The sequence below is a fragment of the Rhipicephalus microplus genome, chromosome 9 (assembly GCF_043290135.1).
Source record: "Rhipicephalus microplus isolate Deutch F79 chromosome 9, USDA_Rmic, whole genome shotgun sequence".
Lineage (NCBI taxonomy): Eukaryota > Metazoa > Arthropoda > Arachnida > Ixodida > Ixodidae > Rhipicephalus > Rhipicephalus microplus.
This window is the reverse complement of record NC_134708.1, coordinates 72,955,431-72,973,157: the sequence shown is the minus strand read 5'-3', so window position 1 is coordinate 72,973,157 and position 17,727 is coordinate 72,955,431. Positions and strand designations below refer to the sequence as shown.

The window sequence follows — 17,727 nt, the reverse complement described above, 5'->3', positions numbered from 1 at the left end:
ATGGATGTCGTAGAGGTAGAAGGAGAGGACATTCGGCCGGAAAATTTCGGCGAGTGAGCAGGATGGTGCAGCGTAAAGAGAACGAAACAGGCCGACGGCGCGTCCGAGTCAGCGCAAGACCAGAAGACGGAGACGCAGAAACAGGCGGCTGCCGCGGAGACTACAGGGATTGCCCCGGATACTGCCACAGCGGCGCAGAATAAAAAGAAGTGTGCTCGTTACTTGCAGCACCTCGCTAAGGCGAGCCGAATGCCAGAGCTACCGCCCGATGACTACAGGATCATTGTGCGCCCCCGCGGCGGATTCAACGGGGCTGAATACAAGATAGATCGCATTTACTGCTGCCTTCGTAACGCGGCAGGTATCGGTAGAGAAGCGGCTAGAGAGGACAGCATCTGCCTAAACATTAAACAGAACGTCGTGGTGCTCAGCACTCCGTCCGCGGACAGAGCCAAACGCTACGGAGCCATCAGCAAGCTTTGCATCGGGAACCGAGAGTTCGAGGCGAACGCCTATCAGGCCGCCCCGGAGAACACTTCCAAGGGCCTGATTAGGAACATTTCCAAAGACGAGAGCCCGGAGGACATCGTTAACAACCTAGTGACGCAGCGCAACCCCGGCGTGCTGCATGCCAAGCGAATGGGCACCACGGACAACATCATCGTATTGTTCGACGGTTTCCATGTTACCAGACACGTATACTATGGACCTATGCTTGTGAGATGCTCCCTCTACAGAAAGCACATCGACGTGTGCTACGCGTGCGGGAGGCTGGGCCATCGCTCCGACGTGTGTCCTAACCCTGCCGACAAGATTTGCCGTGGCTGCGGAAGCAGTAACCCACCGTCTGACCATCACTGCGAGCCGCGGTGTCAACTGTGTGGCAAGGATCATCTCACGGGTGACCGCGTCTGCAAGGCGAGATACAAGACTCCTTACATAGTCAAGCGTCGCCGCCTAGAGCGAAAGCGGCGTGAAGAAGAGCAAGCGGCCGCAGCGTCCGACAGCATCTACAACAGCGGCATTAGCACCGAAGGCAACGGAGGTTACTACAATCATTATCCGGCGTTTGACAGTCATTCATCCAACGCCACCCGAAGAGGACGCTCGACAAGCCGAGACGCGAGAGGCGGCGGCGGTAAATCCCGGTCCCGCTCTCGCAGCCGGACACCAAGGCCGAGAAGCATGTCGAAGACGCGCGGTGGCGCCGTTCCGGGCGCCGCAGCTGTCAACCAAGGCATCCAACAAAGTCAGCAGCATCAGACGTGGCGGCAGCCGCAACAACAAGGACCCATGGGCACATGGCAGCAGGTGAGATAGGCGGATGTAGCCGCCTATCGCGCCGGCGGCGTTGTTTCGGCGGGACGTCCTGGCGGTCCCGCCGTCGGTGGCGGCGGTGGGAGCGAGCTCGAGCTAGCGGTAGAGCGAGCGCTAGAACAACGCCTAGGACCATTACAATCGATAATTTCAGAACTGAAACGCGAGAACGCCGCCCTTAGAGCGGAAAATTCCAAATTGAAAGGAGAGGCTCCACGAATGCAACAACCGCAGCAACAGTCGACGGCGCCGCCACCACCGACGCCTCGGTCTTCGACTCCGTCGAGACCCGAGGCGGCGGGGATGGACACGGATGACGAGAGCAGTTCGGGAGAGGGGGCAGGCGGACGCGAAGACCGCCCGTGTATCGCGAAAAGGATAGCACTAGATCCTGCCAGGCACGAATCCACACAGCGATTTGGCCGTTATGATAAGCTACAGAAACAAATCGATACTATCGAGACCAGCCTCGATGAACGTTTTGCTAAACAGGTGGCACAGATGAATGACATGTTCAATAGTGCGATAGCTAAGCTTTCTGAACAAATGACACAAATGCTCACCGCGCACACGGCGCGCATAGAAAACATTGAAGCGCGACTCCCGCCATCTGCGGGCAGACCGATTAGAACGGTGAGTAAGCCCTACGCTAGACAGCAACAGAGTCAGCAGCAGCAGAACGCGCTGCCAGACGCCGAGCTGCAGATTCAGCCGCACCCCAGTCGCCTCGACGGCGATGGGCTAAATTAAACACAAGCATCACCATGGCTAGACACGCGCACACTCACACTAACACTCACAAACAACAGTACACGATCTGGCAGTGGAACTGCCGGGGATATAGGAGGAAGCGGGGAAATCTCGAGCAATTTATTCGAAGCCGTGAGACGAAACCGGACATTATCCTTTTGCAGGAAACAAATTATCCGGCAAAACTAGCTGGTTACAAAGCCATAAATGCGGCCGCGGCGGACAACAGGCGGAAAGAAAAACGTGCTACACAGCACTCGGCGCGTGGTGGGACGCCGGGGGCGGCCGCGGGTCGCCGAGGGCGGGGCGATCCGCTCTTGTCGTCGGCGCGACCGCGGTCGCTGCCGTCGCCCCCGCCGCGTCCGGCGCCGGTCGCTGCCGTGCTAGTTAGACGTAACATCACGGTGGCGCAGCGCGAACTTGAGTGCGTAAGGATACCGCATGTTTTTGTAGAATTAATTCCTAAGCGCGGCCGAGGCCTGTTTGTACTTAACGTCTACAGTAAACCCACGCTACAGCACCGATTTGGGGAGATGCTCCGGAGAGCAAGCACGGCCGCCAACGGCGCACCTCTGCTAGTTGCGGGTGATTTTAATGCGCCCCATGGGGCCTGGGGATACACGCGTGAAACGCTCAAGGGCAAACACCTTTGGGAAGACTCGCAAGACCAACGGCTTGAACTGATCGCGAACCCCGCCGATCCGACGCGCCGGGGTAACAGCGTGAGCGCAGACACGCTACCGGACCTCGCGTTCGTGTCGAATGTCACAGCGGCGTCTTGGCAAAACACGCAGGAGGACTTAGGGAGTGACCACTCTCTGATAGAGATTACGGTAGACACGGGCCCGAGCGTTCGTAGAACATAGTCTGAAAGCACAGGCCGTAAACTCAAATTAGTGCAGTGGGACGCGTTCCGCAAAAAGAGAGCAGAAGGCGGGCAGGGCGACGAGCCGATCACGGATATAGACGAGTGGACCGCGACGCTCAATCGGGACGTAGACGCGGTAACGTGCCACATCCCGCCCGAAGCGAAGCTCGAAGTAATCGACAGCAGGCTCCTACACATGTGGGAAGCAAAGCAAGCCCTACTCAAGAGGTGGAAACGCCAAAGACATAACCGGGCGTTGAGGAAACGTATAGCACGGTTAGACAGAGAAATTGAGGAACATGCGTTTCAAGTCTGTAGGTCACAATGGGAAGACCTGTGCAACGGCCTCGAGCGACAGATAAGCAGGGCGAGTGCTTGGCGCCTTTTCCGGCACCTATTGGATCCGGAAGATACTCGTGCCACACAAGGCCATAAAACTCGGAGACTTGTGAACGATCATAAAGGCGATGACCTGCTCGGTGCAATACGTGACCGTTACTTTAAGTCGGCAGAGAGCGTCCAACACCCAGATTATGACGGCGTTGCTAATGAGCAACTAGACGCCGAATTTAGCGAAGCGGAAATTCGGGCAGTCCTTTTTGAACTAAACACCCGATCGGCGCCCGGCCTGGACCGGGTTTCGAACAAGGCTCTCCGCAACTTAGATGACGAGTCAATCTCCCGATTTGTGACTTATATCAACGAGTGCTGGCAACGCGGTTCCCTTCCTGAAGCGTGGAAAAGAGCTCGAGTTATCATGATTCCTAAACCGGGCAAGCAGGTTGCGCTTGATAATCTAAGGCCAATTTCGCTCACGTCTTGTGTAGGAAAAGTTCTGGAGCACGCAGTCCTCAAACGCGTGACTGACTTTCTCGAAGTCCGCGATGTATTTCCGCACACCATGCTAGGATTCCGCCGCAATCTCTCCGCACAAGACGCGTTGCTTCAGCTGAAGCACCACATTGTTGATGACATTACCAGCTCAACCAAGGCGATCCTTGGCCTAGATATTAAAAAGGCCTTCGACAGCGTTAAACACGAAGCAATTTTAAACAGAGTTCAAACATTAGGACTAGGACAAAAAACATATAATTACATACGTGACTTCCTTGCCGGCAGACGCGTACGCGTCGTCGTTGGAGATGTGGAACTGCAAGAATTTGAGATGGGCTCGAGGGGCACGCCACAAGGCTCCGTAATTTCGCCATTACTCTTTAATTTAGTTCTATTGGGGCTACCCGAGAAATTATTAGGCATACAAGGATTGTATCACAGTATCTACGCGGATGACATCACCCTCTGGGTTCCCGGCGGAGGTTGTGATGGTCACGTCGAGCGTACGCTCCAGGCAGGAGTAGACGAAGTTCAGGAGTACTTGCGAGGAACGGGCCTCGAATGCTCGGCAACCAAGTCGGAACTTCTAATCTACAAACCTACAAGTAGAGGTCGCAAAACCCCGCGCGACGAGGAAAGGGAGTGCTACAAAATAAACGTTCTATTGGCAGATGGCACTCCCATTCCACACGTAGACAAAATTAGAATTCTGGGGTTACACCTGCAGGCAAACGGCCATAATGGTGAGACGGTGCGAAGACTACGTCGTTCGGTAGACGACACGATCCGACTCCTACGTCGTATCACGAACAGACGTACTGGTATGCGCGAACACTGCGCGATCCGTCTAGTGCAGGCGTACGCAATAAGCCGTATAACATACGTTGCCCCCTACCTCAAATTGCTAGGCTCAGAAAAAAACAAGATCGAATGTATAATACGAAAAGCTTTCAAGAGAGCAATTGGAGTTCCACTGAATGCGAGCACTGAAAAGTTACTAGAACTTGGACTGCACAACTCACTCGACGAGTTAATTGAGGCCCATGTCGTTTCGCAAAACGAACGCTTGTCGGGGTCTAAGACGGGTCGACACATCCTCGAGTCACTTGGCATCCGGTACCACACTCAGCAGGGAGAAAAAGCGGATGTTCCTGCCTCGGTTCGCGACCGCCTAATTGTTCCGCCGCTTCCTAAGAATATGCACCCGACGCACCACGTCGGGCGCCGTAACCAGCGAGCTAGTGACCTTCAAAAGAAGTACGGCACTAGCGACGAAGTTGTGTTCGTAGATGCCGCGAGATATGGGGACGGGAGACACGCACACGCCGCTGCGGTCGTTGACCGTGCGGGCAAATGCCTCGCGAGCGCCACGGTGACAACGGAACATACGGAGGCGGCCGAGGAAGCCGCGATAGCCCTAGCAATCGCCACGGTGCCGAACGCTACGATCGTAATCAGCGACTCGCAGGCAGCAATCCGCGGCTTCGCGCGCGGCCGCGTCTCGCGGGAAGCGGCCCGCATCCTTAAGATGTGCGGTGATGGTGACTCAGCGTCGCGATCGCCACAACAAAATTTAACAGTCTTCCTCCTTTGGACCCCGGCACACACCGATGTCCCGCTTCCGGGCAACGAGGCGGCCCACGCCGCGGCTCGAGGTCTCACTCGCCGAGCCGCGGCACATTCCGTGGCCGCCGCCTCCGCTCCCGAGAACGGGGCTTCTGATCTGCCGGATCGAGACACTTTGACAGACACGCAGCGACAACACAGACCACAATGGTCGTGGGGTGATCGTCTCATCACGTTCCGAGATATTACGCAACACTACAGACTGGAAAGGCGAAAGTTCCCGCCACCGCATGACAAATTAAACAGACACGATGCCGTAAGCTATCGCTTACTACAAACCCACTCTTACCCCAGCCCGGTCGTCTTACGCCACTGCTACCCGCACTTACACATTACCGATCTATGTAAAGCATGCGGGCACAGAGCAACGCTGCGCCACATGCTCTGGGAATGCGCCGGTAACAATGGTCGAGAAACGGCCGCCGTTCGCGATGCGCCTATGGCGGCTGCCAATACCAGGCAACAGGAAGCCTCGAGCTCACTCGTTCCCGCCGCCGTCTCGTCTGCGGGAGCCGCGGGGGACCTTCTCCGTCGGCGACGCCGCCGCTGGGAGGCGGCGCTCAGAAGCTCGGAGCTCAACGACCAGCTCTGGGCTGTCCGGCAGGCCGAAGATGCCGCCCGAGTTCAGGGACTCAGCGCCGCCATCTGAGGCCACCAAGACCAAGCTGCCGGCCAAGTTCTAATAAAGTTTCCTCTCTCTCTCTCTCTAACAAAATCTTCGCATGTCTCTTGTAGTACGTCACGTGGTGAGGGGCTGCCGCAGAAAGACTAAAATTGAACTAGAACTTCGAGGCTACGATGTAAGTGGTCCTAAAAAAGCAGAAAAGAGGATAAAAGTGAGCCCCTTAACTGTCTGCATCATAGTGCGACACCTATACAGTGGCTCTCAAGGGAGGAGGGGTAAGGAGGGATTAAAAGGGATAGGAATTATCAAAGGGATAGGGATAGAGCTAATACGCTTCATTGTCATGAGTTCTCGGGTACAAAAAACATTCGATCACCCATTCACAGGAGTGGTTTTTGACATCGCGCCGGAACAATGGGAATTTCTCAATAAGTACTGTTGTGCGGCTTGAACCGATTTTCACATGCGAAGACAATCGGAGAACGTTTATAGTGGGCCGAATTCCGGACGTTTTACGGCGCCTGCGGCACAATCGAGCGAACTACGCAAGAATTCCGTGCCTTCATTTCAGAAAGGAAGTATTGGAGGGCTTGACAATTTTTCAATTCCTTTTCTTACGTGACGAAATTATATTATTTTTTTCAAAAATAAACATGCGCACACTTAAAAAAAAACAGATTATCTGTGAAAGTTTTACGGAAGGCCTACCAGTTTTAGCCTATGTTGCATCATTGCCCTTTGTCGCCTTTTATATATTTGTCCCGTCCAATTATTCGAAACACCGCCTATTAGCCACTTCAAGTTAAATTAAAATATTCGATTAAGGATTGTTATTTTATTCGGAAACTCGAATATTCGCGCACTCCTACTATATTTTCTAAACGTAAGTGGAGTGGGTTACTGCCATGTATAGTACCCTAAATCATCGAACGGCTGTTCCTGCAACACTTTTCCAAGTAGCCAAGGTAGGGATTCAATAAAGAAGCTAATTGCCTATTGAATTCAAAACCGCATTTTCTTTTTTAGAATCCGTCCAGTACGTGCAGAGTTTCAAAATTTGTCGCACGCTGACTGAAATAGAAAAAGACGCGTACTATCAAGGAAGCAAAATTATCCTTAATTTTTCTTCCATGATGGTACACGTCTTCTTTTTCTATTTCTGTAAGCATGCACCAACTAGCACAACAAGTGGTTTTATTAAGTTGCCTTCTCTCTTTTCTCGTCTCGGTGAAAGTGCTGAAAGCAAAGCATGCAGGAACGGATGGCACGGGGATAGAGAAGAACTCCCTGAAGAGAACCGTAATGGGATGCGAAGCAGCAGCGGTGCTCACGCCGTTCACCAGGCTGAAAAAACAGGCGTCGGCGCGGGTGCTGGAATAACGGTTTAAAGCGAAACTCGCTGTAGCCTTTACTCGACTAAACGTTTCCTTGAAACGCAACGACACTGGAGGCGGGTTGGGTTCCGTGTAAGTTCAATGGCGGATAAACGAGCCGAGAGAGTGTTTCCACTCGATGTGCGCTCGAACGCTGCGAGCTGTAGAAAGAGTGAATCGGGAGAGATGACACGCGGTGAGCGGTGACAGGCTAGGGAAATATTGACGTCAACGCGCGATCACTGCGAGGTAAGGCTTGACCTACTTGGCACCGCCCCAACACCTGGAAAGAGAGGAACGCGATGCGGACGGAGGGACAGAGTTACACAGGCTAATCAAACAGCTCTTTCGGATCTAATACGTCACAGGCGCCTCGTGACCTTGAGCGCTTCTCCCTGTTTTTTCATTTTTTGAGCGACTTTTCAGTGCGATCGCGCGCGCAGGCGTGGACAAGTCATGGCTGACCGGCCGGCTGACCGGCCGGCCGACCGGCAGTGCTCAAGTCAGCGAATGCCATATACCCGGCCTGCGCTGCAGTGATTTTTCAGTCCGTAGCGTAGCTTTGTGAGAGAAGGCAAAGCGACCTTCAGCTGACATTGAGAATTTATTGTAAATATTTTAGTTCTAGCACAGGGGTCTCTCTATCCTCTCGCTTGCTGCCTGCGGCCGCACATGACTGTCTTCGTCACAAGTTTTTTTATTATTATATATATTCTCCAAATATATATGCACGTGTTCTACATTGGCATGACTGATCTGAAGCATTGTCTTCGTGAGATACTTCATGTGGTCGTCATGTGTTCAAACGGGGCCGTAAAAGAATAACTACATTTGCGAATTTTAGCCGTTTAGGAGAACGCTATCGGTATGTTGCAATCATGGCGCCAAATTCTCTTCAGAAGGAAAGATTGACGTGCCAATTTGCCAGTAAACCAACTTACGCCCTTTGGGGGGTCTTACCGTGCCTCTAACACCCTTACTCCATAGAAAAAGAGTGTTCTCGTGTATCAAAACACCCATGTCGTGAGGTGACATTTCCAATGGCCTAAACCCCCTTATCACTGTTAAAAAAACGTCAATAATAAAATGCGCCAGTCAGGGAATTAGCAATCGCAGTTGACATCAGAATAGAAGGTGCACGCACGCACCAAATAATACAGACCACGGAGTGACAAGTATAATACTCTACGGACAACACCTTCGTGCTACACCACCTTAAAGCGGCCATCTTGTATATGTAGTCGTAGTATTCTTAAGCCATGGTTTAATGCCGGTGGGGAGTCCTGTTCCCTATAAGTGAGCACTAAACTTTAAGAGAATAGGCGTAAGTTTATGGTATGCTACTAGGTATATATTTTAATCTAAACTTCCCTAAGGTCCAATGACCCCTCAATCGGCGAGTCCCAGTTATCATGTGATAGGCTGTTGTACGAGTGTTTTAATAACCCAAACACCCTTAACCCCTAAAGGGGGATTTAGATGGATTTGGGAAAGGAAAACTCCCTTACACCCTGATTTCGAATTTGGGTACGGCAAAGGGTGATTTGCTTGCTTGAAACCCCCTTAAGAGTGCGAACTGGTTTACAGTGTGTATGAGATATGCGATCTCTTTTTCAAATGGTAACGTTAGCTGTCATTCTGTGCGAACTCTGCCTCCCCCCCCACCCTCACTCTTATATTGTTCACTGTCACGACCTTGTCTCGGGTGAGTCTGAAACACCTGCTACAGGGTGTGAAGAAAGCGAACACACGGTAGTTGCTTACTATTCGCGGGGCTCCATAAATAACTATGTAAGCAACTTTCCCGGCTATTTTTCAACTTGAACTGAGTAACATAATACACAGACAGCCAAGAAAGACCCGTCCAAAGTCAGCGTCTATCTTTGTCTATCTTCCGTGAAAACATAAAAATAAACTCTTCCGATCGCTCTATACTCAGGCGGTATGCGGAATGCGTCACCGTTATCCTATACCGCCGCCACCAGCACGTGTTGGTTGTTCCCGGTAAATCCTTGCCTCGAAAGCGAAAAAAAGTAACTACGCCGGCGAAACGCGCATGATGTCAGGACGCGGCGGCGGCCAATAACATAACATCCTTGCACCAGCAGTAGTCGCGGGAATCCCCCGCCGCGGCCGCTTCGACGTTGCAACCTCTCAGTGTAAAAGGCGAGCCAGCGTAGCGCGGACGAAACCCTCCCCTCCAGACACGCGTGCGACTGTCGTTTTCTGTTTGTTAGATCGCCTGTATTTTTCCGCTTTTCGCCGAATCTTTAGTTCCGGCGGCCGCCGACACGTGCGACTCACGACGCTGTACGCCTCCGTGCTGTACGCACACGCTCACATACCACACGCTTGTAGATTCGCCGCTCCCCAGCCACTTGCCCTTGCGTCGGCCGTGGGCAATCGCGGTCCCCCTCGCCTTCTCGCACCGCCAACAAAACACAAGTTCTGTACTGTCGCCGCTCCTCCGCTAACGATTTCTTCCTGTTAGCCTTTTCCTTTCAAACGTTGCCCGCGCAGCGTTGTTACGTCGTCCATTCATCGCACGACGTTGGGAGGGGGCGGGGCTAATTGACGTCACCGCGACGTTTCTAAACGTCACGAGCTTCTCGTTTCCGCCGGAAAAGTAGCCGCTCGCCTCCTCTCACCCGGCGTATAAACATGGCGGCCTCCATGGCCGCTCTTTCATTCGCGCGTCGTCTGCTTCTCCGGGGCGCTTGTTTCGCGGTGGAGCGCAGACGATACTCTCGTCTAGGTAGCGTCATCGTTTGGCGAACCTTCTTGTTTAAAAAAAATAGGCTACCATTGTCACGGGTTCGAACCTCAGCGAGGCAAGACGGAGCACTACAGTGAAGGATTTCGCTTGGACCACAGACGGGCATCATGGTTAAAAGAACAGATGAGGTAAGCACGCATTGTGTTTTAAGGCGTCACGAATTATGCAGTAGCAGTGATTGTTTATCGAAAATTATTAGGTGGTATACTATAGGTTTTATCTATCGCCCTGCACTGCTCACCTCATAGAATCCAGAGCATATAGTGAAGGAAAAGAATGGATCCCTTCTAGAGAGACAAACGCATGAAATTATATTCTCCGGGGTTTAACGCCACAAAACCACGATATGATTGTGAGAGATGCCGTAGCGGAGGCTTAGTTAGAATTTCTACCGTCTGGCGTTCTCTAAAGTGCAGTAACATCAAACAGTACATGGGACTCGCGCATCTCGCCTTCATGTAAATGCGACCGCCATGACCGACATCGAACCAGCGACCTTCGGTTCGGTGGCCGAGTATTGTATAAGCAATGTACCACTTATGGAGGGACAAAAAGTGCATCCAAGTAATCGAGTCTTTGCCGATGGCGCTTGCAGCTGTTTGTCCTCAATTTTCTTCCCTTTTCTTACACAATTAAAAGAAAGCGAACGGACCTTCATGCTCTAGTGGCCGCGTGCAAGCGAATGAATGCCTTGACTGCCGCCTCTCGCCAGATCTGCATCGCTTTGAATGCTTTCGCCGCAACCTGTTGCTTTATCGCAACCTTCGAGCTTCGGCGCTAACCAGAAGAGTCACGAAAACGTGCGACGCTTGTAACTATTCCATCAACGCGTGTTGCACGCGTGCTGATAAGCACTTATTCGACGCTGCAACGTACGAAACTGCCACTGATTGAAGCAATGTTCATTCGTTCTCTTCGTTATTACGAATAAAAAATGATCGATGTGACCGAATATCCCACGAAGCTTTGCTGTAGATAAGGACTTCAGAAATCGCTTTTATCACACATACGATCAGTTACATCGAATCACGGTGCCTCGAATGTTTAGTGATCGAGGATTCTGTGCATTGCACTTCCATCCCACTACATGCCTGAATTATCGCGCGCTACATGGTAACTATGGGAACGGGCGCACTGCAATCATTGAATCACCGCCTAGGGTGCATGACATGTGGCAAAAGAATAAAAAAAAAACGCAGCGTGAACTCTTTTCTAACGCAAATTTAAGTATGTTTAGGGGGAAGATATAAGAAGCGTTTTTCACACGAACAAAGGTCTTCTGTAACACCCCCACGTGGTATAGCCTGGCAGGTAAGGTGTCGTATTGCTAAGCTAGATCGAGTGCACGAACGAGTTCGACTGCCTGTCAAAGCGGCCGCTTTGTGTGATTGGGGAGTGAAATGCAAGAACCCCCTCCGGGGTAAGAGATGAATCTGACATCCGCAACTACGAGCAGCCTGCATAACCACAGCGTGGTTTCGGCACGTGTAAGACTCCAGAAGTCAGTCAGTCAAGAACTTTAATATATGGTCCTGAGGAGTTTAAGCCACCAGGGTGCCCACGTGGGACATCCTAGCAGCCGCTACCGTAGGCGACGCCCGAGTCGGGGCGGGAACGTGGTGGCGTTCCGCCAGTTCTTGGGCCCTCTGGACTGCCTTAAGTTGGTTTCCAGCTGACTCCAGAAGTCATTGTTATATTACACTAACCACCGTATTAACAAACGCTCCTCGACTCGACTTTCGGCATTCACTTGACAGAGTTGAGCACTGCGCCACCGCTCGGGTGAAGATGACGCTGCGCTGCACAAGAATCGGAGCAGATTATCGCTGATATGTAGTGACTTGACCTGCCTAGAGATGTCGCTCCCATCGGGTTTCTCAAGTGAAGGTGAAGCGTTGAGTGAAGGGACGTTCTAGAATACGGGGGTTAGGCTTCCGAGAAAAACCGCATCACAGTGTGGCATCGCCGGTCGACCGACCACTCTCAGCGCATGCGCCGAATCATTCCACAAGAGCATAGCAACGCACTTCCCTGCGAAGGCCAGGCGGCCGGCAAGGAGTTATTATAACAACCCGTTTCATAAGTTCGACGAAGGCCAGTTTTCTGTATTTTTTTCCCCTCGGGTGGGTTTGCTAATCTAATGCGAGCCTCACGCGCCAAGCTGGCGAAAAAGAAACGGCCGATTAAGGTCTGAGTGTGCGGTGTCAGTAAGCGTCTCTCGAGCTATATTTAGAAAAAAAAAAAGGAATGCGGCAAGAACTAAAACTGCGCGATTAAAGCTGCGCAGTGTCGCCGTGCAGACGTGACCGAGGCGTGGACGAACTTCAAACTCTCTCATCAATATGCACTGCCTTGCGCATCTCGTTCCAGTTTGGGCATCTATGACTCAGTGGTTGTCGAGCAGTGGGGAAGTCGACAAATTAGCATGCTCGTGACAACGCTGTCTAGCTTGAAGTCAGGGCACTCGATCCGTTTGAGCGCGTTCCACGAAAACGATGTCGACAGTTCCCCACTGTCGTATAAAAGCGGCTTTAAGCAAGCTACGATTAAAAAATGAAAAAAAGAGGCACAGCGCAGCATTGCTGAGAAAGTTAAATCCTTCTGTTAACTATTGCAAAGCAAACGTCTTTTTTTTTTATGTGGTCAGCGGTTATGAGGCTGTTGCCGAGGTGCAGTTGAAATGATCAATCCCCATACACAAGGCAGAGAGGGGGCAAGCTTGTAGATCTCTCGCTATTGACTGTTTTACGGATAGGTTTGAGTGCCACCATATTTGGCTGTCGACATCTGTGTTTTAAAATTTTAACATTTAGACGAATAGTGTAATGGTAGACGTATACACATGAAAACGATTGAGTTAGTGCATACGATTTTTCGTGGCCTTATTAATTCCCGTCGCGATACACAAAAAAACGAGAAAACGTCTGCTTTACACTCCGAAACGGCGGTACCCATATATGTTACGGAATATAGTCTATAAAACGAAGCTTCAAGCATGTGCGTAACTGAAACCATCGACTTCCCTGTGGCGTATTAGCGGCGCTCCACTTCCAAATGCGAAACCTTCGCTTTTCTACCTTGACTCAACTGAACTCTTACTAAACTATGCCGCTTTCGTGCAGTTATGAAAGAAGTTTATGAGTATGGAACTGATTCGCATAATCTATCTTTACTGTCCCGTTAAAAAGGAGGCTATACCCCAACCAAGTTGGGTTAGCTGGAGTCACAGTCTAAAGAAGATTGCATGCACGAAAGAAGTCAACTATAATCGTAATGCGTATGTTAACGAGGCGGCCGGGATTTCAAAAAAAAAAAAAAAGTTTTGCGGAGATTGATCGCAAACGAATCGCGTCAGTCTCAGCACACGCCAAAGTTGCCTTCTGCAATACTATGGATGCTCGTCAAAAGTGACAGGTACGAGATTGGCTCCGATATCACGGTTCCTCAGCTTAATCAAGCTGTGAGAGGAGGGTGGTTATTCTTCGAGGAAAATGTGGTGCGAAAATGATGGCCCCCCACGTGCGATACCATTCACTGTAAATCAAGATGTGTTTAAAAAATTGAAGATAAGCATCAACGAGAGAAACTTATAGAAGCCTGTTTACTGTGAAACCTGAGAAAGTGCGTATATAGACCCTTATACTGTTTAAAAACACAGACGATCGATGATTTCCAATTCTGTCCGCCAATGTGCCGGAATAGCATAGGTGGGCAAGAAGAGCATTAAAATAATAGCCCGCTGCTTTTCTACACTTTCTTTCCATCACTTGACAAAATATATTCAAATAAATCTTCTTTTGGGCTACATAAAAGCTGCAAGAGATTACTTTGAACATTACGCACGTTCTTTTTGATCTGAAAAACTAAGAGACTTTTCTTACCTTTGAAAAAAAACGTGAAAACGTCCTTTCAGTTTCGACGTTACGAGCTGGTGAATGAGGTGACCGGAAGTTTTTTGGGGGGCACAACGCTTTCAATCTTGAAACCGTCTATAGCACGGACACCCAACGATTCCCGTTCGTGTAGAGTTCCAACTACTCCGTTCACCAAAGCGTCGATGACGTAAATGGCGGAAGTAAGCATTTAGAGTTCTTCCGGCACGCGTGGGATCTTGTCAGGGAAATTCGAAAACTGGGCGTTCGTCACGCGAACTACTTGGTGCCCTTTACACCGACTCCCTGCTTGTTCCGGCAGTAGAGATACGCGTCTTTCGCAGCGAGTCCCACACAGTAAGCAAGTTTGCACCCTCAAGAATGTTTAGCCGTGTCTATAACACTCTACTATGAGGATGTTTTGACGCGTTTTGAAACAGCAAAACACCCATGACATGGACGTTTTGGTTTGTCAAAATATATCGAAGAGTGTTAGTTATAGACACGGCAAAATATCTTCTAAGGGGGCAAACTAGTTTAATGCGGTGACTGCGGATTAGGGTGTTTCCCTCTGCACGTGTAGTGACCAAGCGCCGGTGAAGTGCAAATGGGAGAAGCTATCGCGCTTTTGGCGATGTTGTGGCGGCATGTCTTGCGCGACACGGAAGCCAGGTGCATGTTTCAGAAATATCTTTGGCCGTTTTTGAGTTCGTTATTACGAATACTTCTTGGTTACTTCTGTTAATCATATTATTCTAGACCTCCTTCACTTGTTTCAACCTGTTTTCGAGCATTGCTAGTTTTGTTATGACCAGTACTGAGCGCACTACTGTGAACATGATCACGCCACATATAATGCTTGATGGACAAGTCGCGGGCTTTTAAAGAGAGCTCCGCACTAACAAGCGGGTGATTAGAGGCCAAGTAAAACGGCGTTGTTATACGCGCGCCAACTGTAAAGGGATGTAAGTCACTGTTGGGTCGAATTCACGCTAAATAGATTGCTAACGATTCAAGGCGGCCCACAGGACACGGGCGGAAGAACTGCCTCACTTGATTAAAGAACCCCAGGTGGTCAAAATTTCCGAAGTCCTCCACTACGGCGTCTCTCATAATCATATGGTGGTTTTGGGACGTTAAACCCCACAAATCAATCAATCAACTGCCTCACTTGACCGGAGATTTAAGTGCAGCTGTGTTCGCTCACCACAACACGTGTACTCCCGCATCGTGGCGGCACTGAAGAAAGATACGGGCCCAGAGAAACGAATTAAAGATGCACGCCGCAACGCCACACGCGGAGCAGCTATATAGTTCATGAACCCGACACGCTCTCTCGAGTTGTCCCACGGGTGCGGGCGGTTGGCTACTTTGTCGACTTTGACGTGCTGTCATCCCCGGTTTGTTCAGCGTTGCGTTCTCAGTGGTTGACTCAAACCGCCTCGGTGGAACAGTGGGTATACGTTGCTCGGCTGTTGACCCAAAGGTCGTGGGTTCGATTCCAACCACGGCGACCAGTCGCATGTCGATGGGAACAAAAGGGTCAAGGCGCGTGTACTGTTAGATGTCGAAATTTTCCACAGCCATCCACAATGACGTGTCTCTCGTAATCATCATGGTTTTGGGACGTAAAGACCCATCTAACTGCGAACACGGTGCAATCAGGGTCCAAATAATATTATCATGCGGGATTTCACTTGCCAAACGCCGTAGGGGGGGGGGGGGGGAGGCTAAGGATACTTAGGCCTTCTGGTGTTCTCTAACGTCCGTCATTCACAGCTCACATGTAAGCGGCCTAAGTCTCTAGCAATTGATTCCTTTCCGCCGAAGTGCGACCGCCGTGACCGAGACCAACCCGTAACCTTTCAGGTCAGTAGCCGGGCGCAGTAGCCACCGTTTCACCGTGGCGGACACTGACCGACTTCGCTATAACTACCTCTTCGGAATACGCCATGGCCGGTGTGAAAGGAGTCGGCGCGGACCACCGCGTGACGAATTCGACGAAGCAGTTTTGCGACGACGTGTCATTTGGCGTCGTTTTATTTGGGTTCGTGCGGCTCGTTCCGGTGCCTCCACCCGCCATCACCCCTGTAATTGTGCGCAATTACGCGGCGCAAAAGGAGCGGATACCCTGTACCACGAAACGAACACACGTAAAGTAGTCGTGAATGCGTGTCTGGTTATAATGGCCTGCCCGTACAGTTTCACGTCTTTTTTTTTCTACTTTTTCTATACACGTTCCGCGTACAAGCATATTAGTTGTGTTCACGTGACCAACAATAGGGCGAAACGTCAAAGTCCGATTCAATGCCCTATTGTTTTTTTTTAGTTTTCTCTTTCTTTACTGTACGCAAATTTCTTGTGGTTTGTCGCCGGAACACTGATCAAGTGAGACAGCGAGACCTAAGGCAGTAGCCCTGGCGTGTTTTGGGCGTATCGGGATCGGGGATTTCTTCGAGGTGCGACATTTGGGAAGAAGATGAGCGCTGACTTGGTACGGAAACAAGAAAACAGCGTTGACAGGAAAGAAACAGTTTCTTTTTTGCCTACTTACCACATGGTTTCTTTTTTTCCATGGCAATCTGTGAAAATAATTGGACGAAAATTGGTTAAGAATAGTTAATATCTCAAGCCTACATAATAATCAAAACACGCTATTCGCTCACATGAGGCAGTTAAACCACGTAGTTTGTACATTCGAAATACACGAATCATTTACGACAGCAAATTTAGCTAGTAGGTACAGATTTGTGGTAATAGAAGGTAGGCATTCATACCCGGACACGCGAGACGTTGGTTTCTTCTCGCGTGTCTTAATTTTGTCTGCGCTTTTATCTCTTTGTACCGCACTAATTTTAATCGTGGTGCTAATGAAGGGTTAAACAGGGTCTCATCGGTCAGTGAGAATGTATGCTTGTGAACATGAGATTGAAGAAACGAAGTTTATATTGTGTAATAGCGAGGTATGTAGAAAGGTCCTTATTAGGTACACAGAATCTATGACACCTTTTATGTTATGTATATAGGCTACTCTTCGTAGGTGAAAATAGGTTGAGGACATATGGAAGGTTGTGAGATCTTCCAGTTCAGTTGATAGTCGGTGTTTTTACGGTGCCTTTTTGCCACCTTTGCGAGGTGTCGATGTTAGAAGGCCCGTCTTTTGGAATATAGGTTCCGTCATGTGCATCTCGAATCTGACGCCGGACAACTGCGTCGACTGTTAGCGTTGCCACCATGGGCTTCGGCAGAGGGGTGCAAAAAGGGGCACTCGTCCCCCTTACGGCGCACCATTACTCAACCCCGCGCAATGTTTCACCCCTCCGTGCCTCTGCACAGGCCGCCTCCGTTCCCAGCCGTGATGCAACGCGGGTTTGAACCCCCCCCCCCCCCCCTCACGACGAATTCCCGCCGACGCCCGTGATTGCGCCACATGTTCGCAACGCTGACATTCTCACCCAGACAGGGAAGTATCGCCGATTGCGCAAGACGTTAAACGCACGAAAGAAGATACGAAAACATCTAGAGGTCATCTAATCTATTTGCCAAGCACCACCCGTATTTCCCTGACTACCAGGAGGTACACCTCGCTCACTTTATCCGATATCTTATCAGACCCACTGTCCATTGACAAGCCCTTTTCGCGTGCTGTGTTCGAACGCGCGCTTTGTAAAGAGACGCGCGTCATC

The 17,727-nt window shown here is 50.6% G+C and overlaps 1 protein-coding gene across 2 annotated transcripts in view; it reads left to right on the top strand.

The window, feature by feature from the left end:
* The first annotated feature begins 10,070 nt into the window (after positions 1-10,070).
* LOC119163238 (sodium-dependent proline transporter-like) overlaps positions 10,071-17,727 on the top strand; it is a 74,097-nt gene continuing 66,440 nt past the window's right edge. Inside the window, exon 1 of one of the 2 annotated variants that reach the window (XM_075873831.1) lies at positions 10,071-10,297. In XM_075873831.1, the coding sequence (XP_075729946.1) occupies positions 10,277-10,297 (21 nt within the window). In that variant the 5' untranslated portion in view covers positions 10,071-10,276. The remainder of the gene's footprint in view (positions 10,298-17,727) is intronic. The other variant, XM_075873832.1, reaches the window with a different exon arrangement.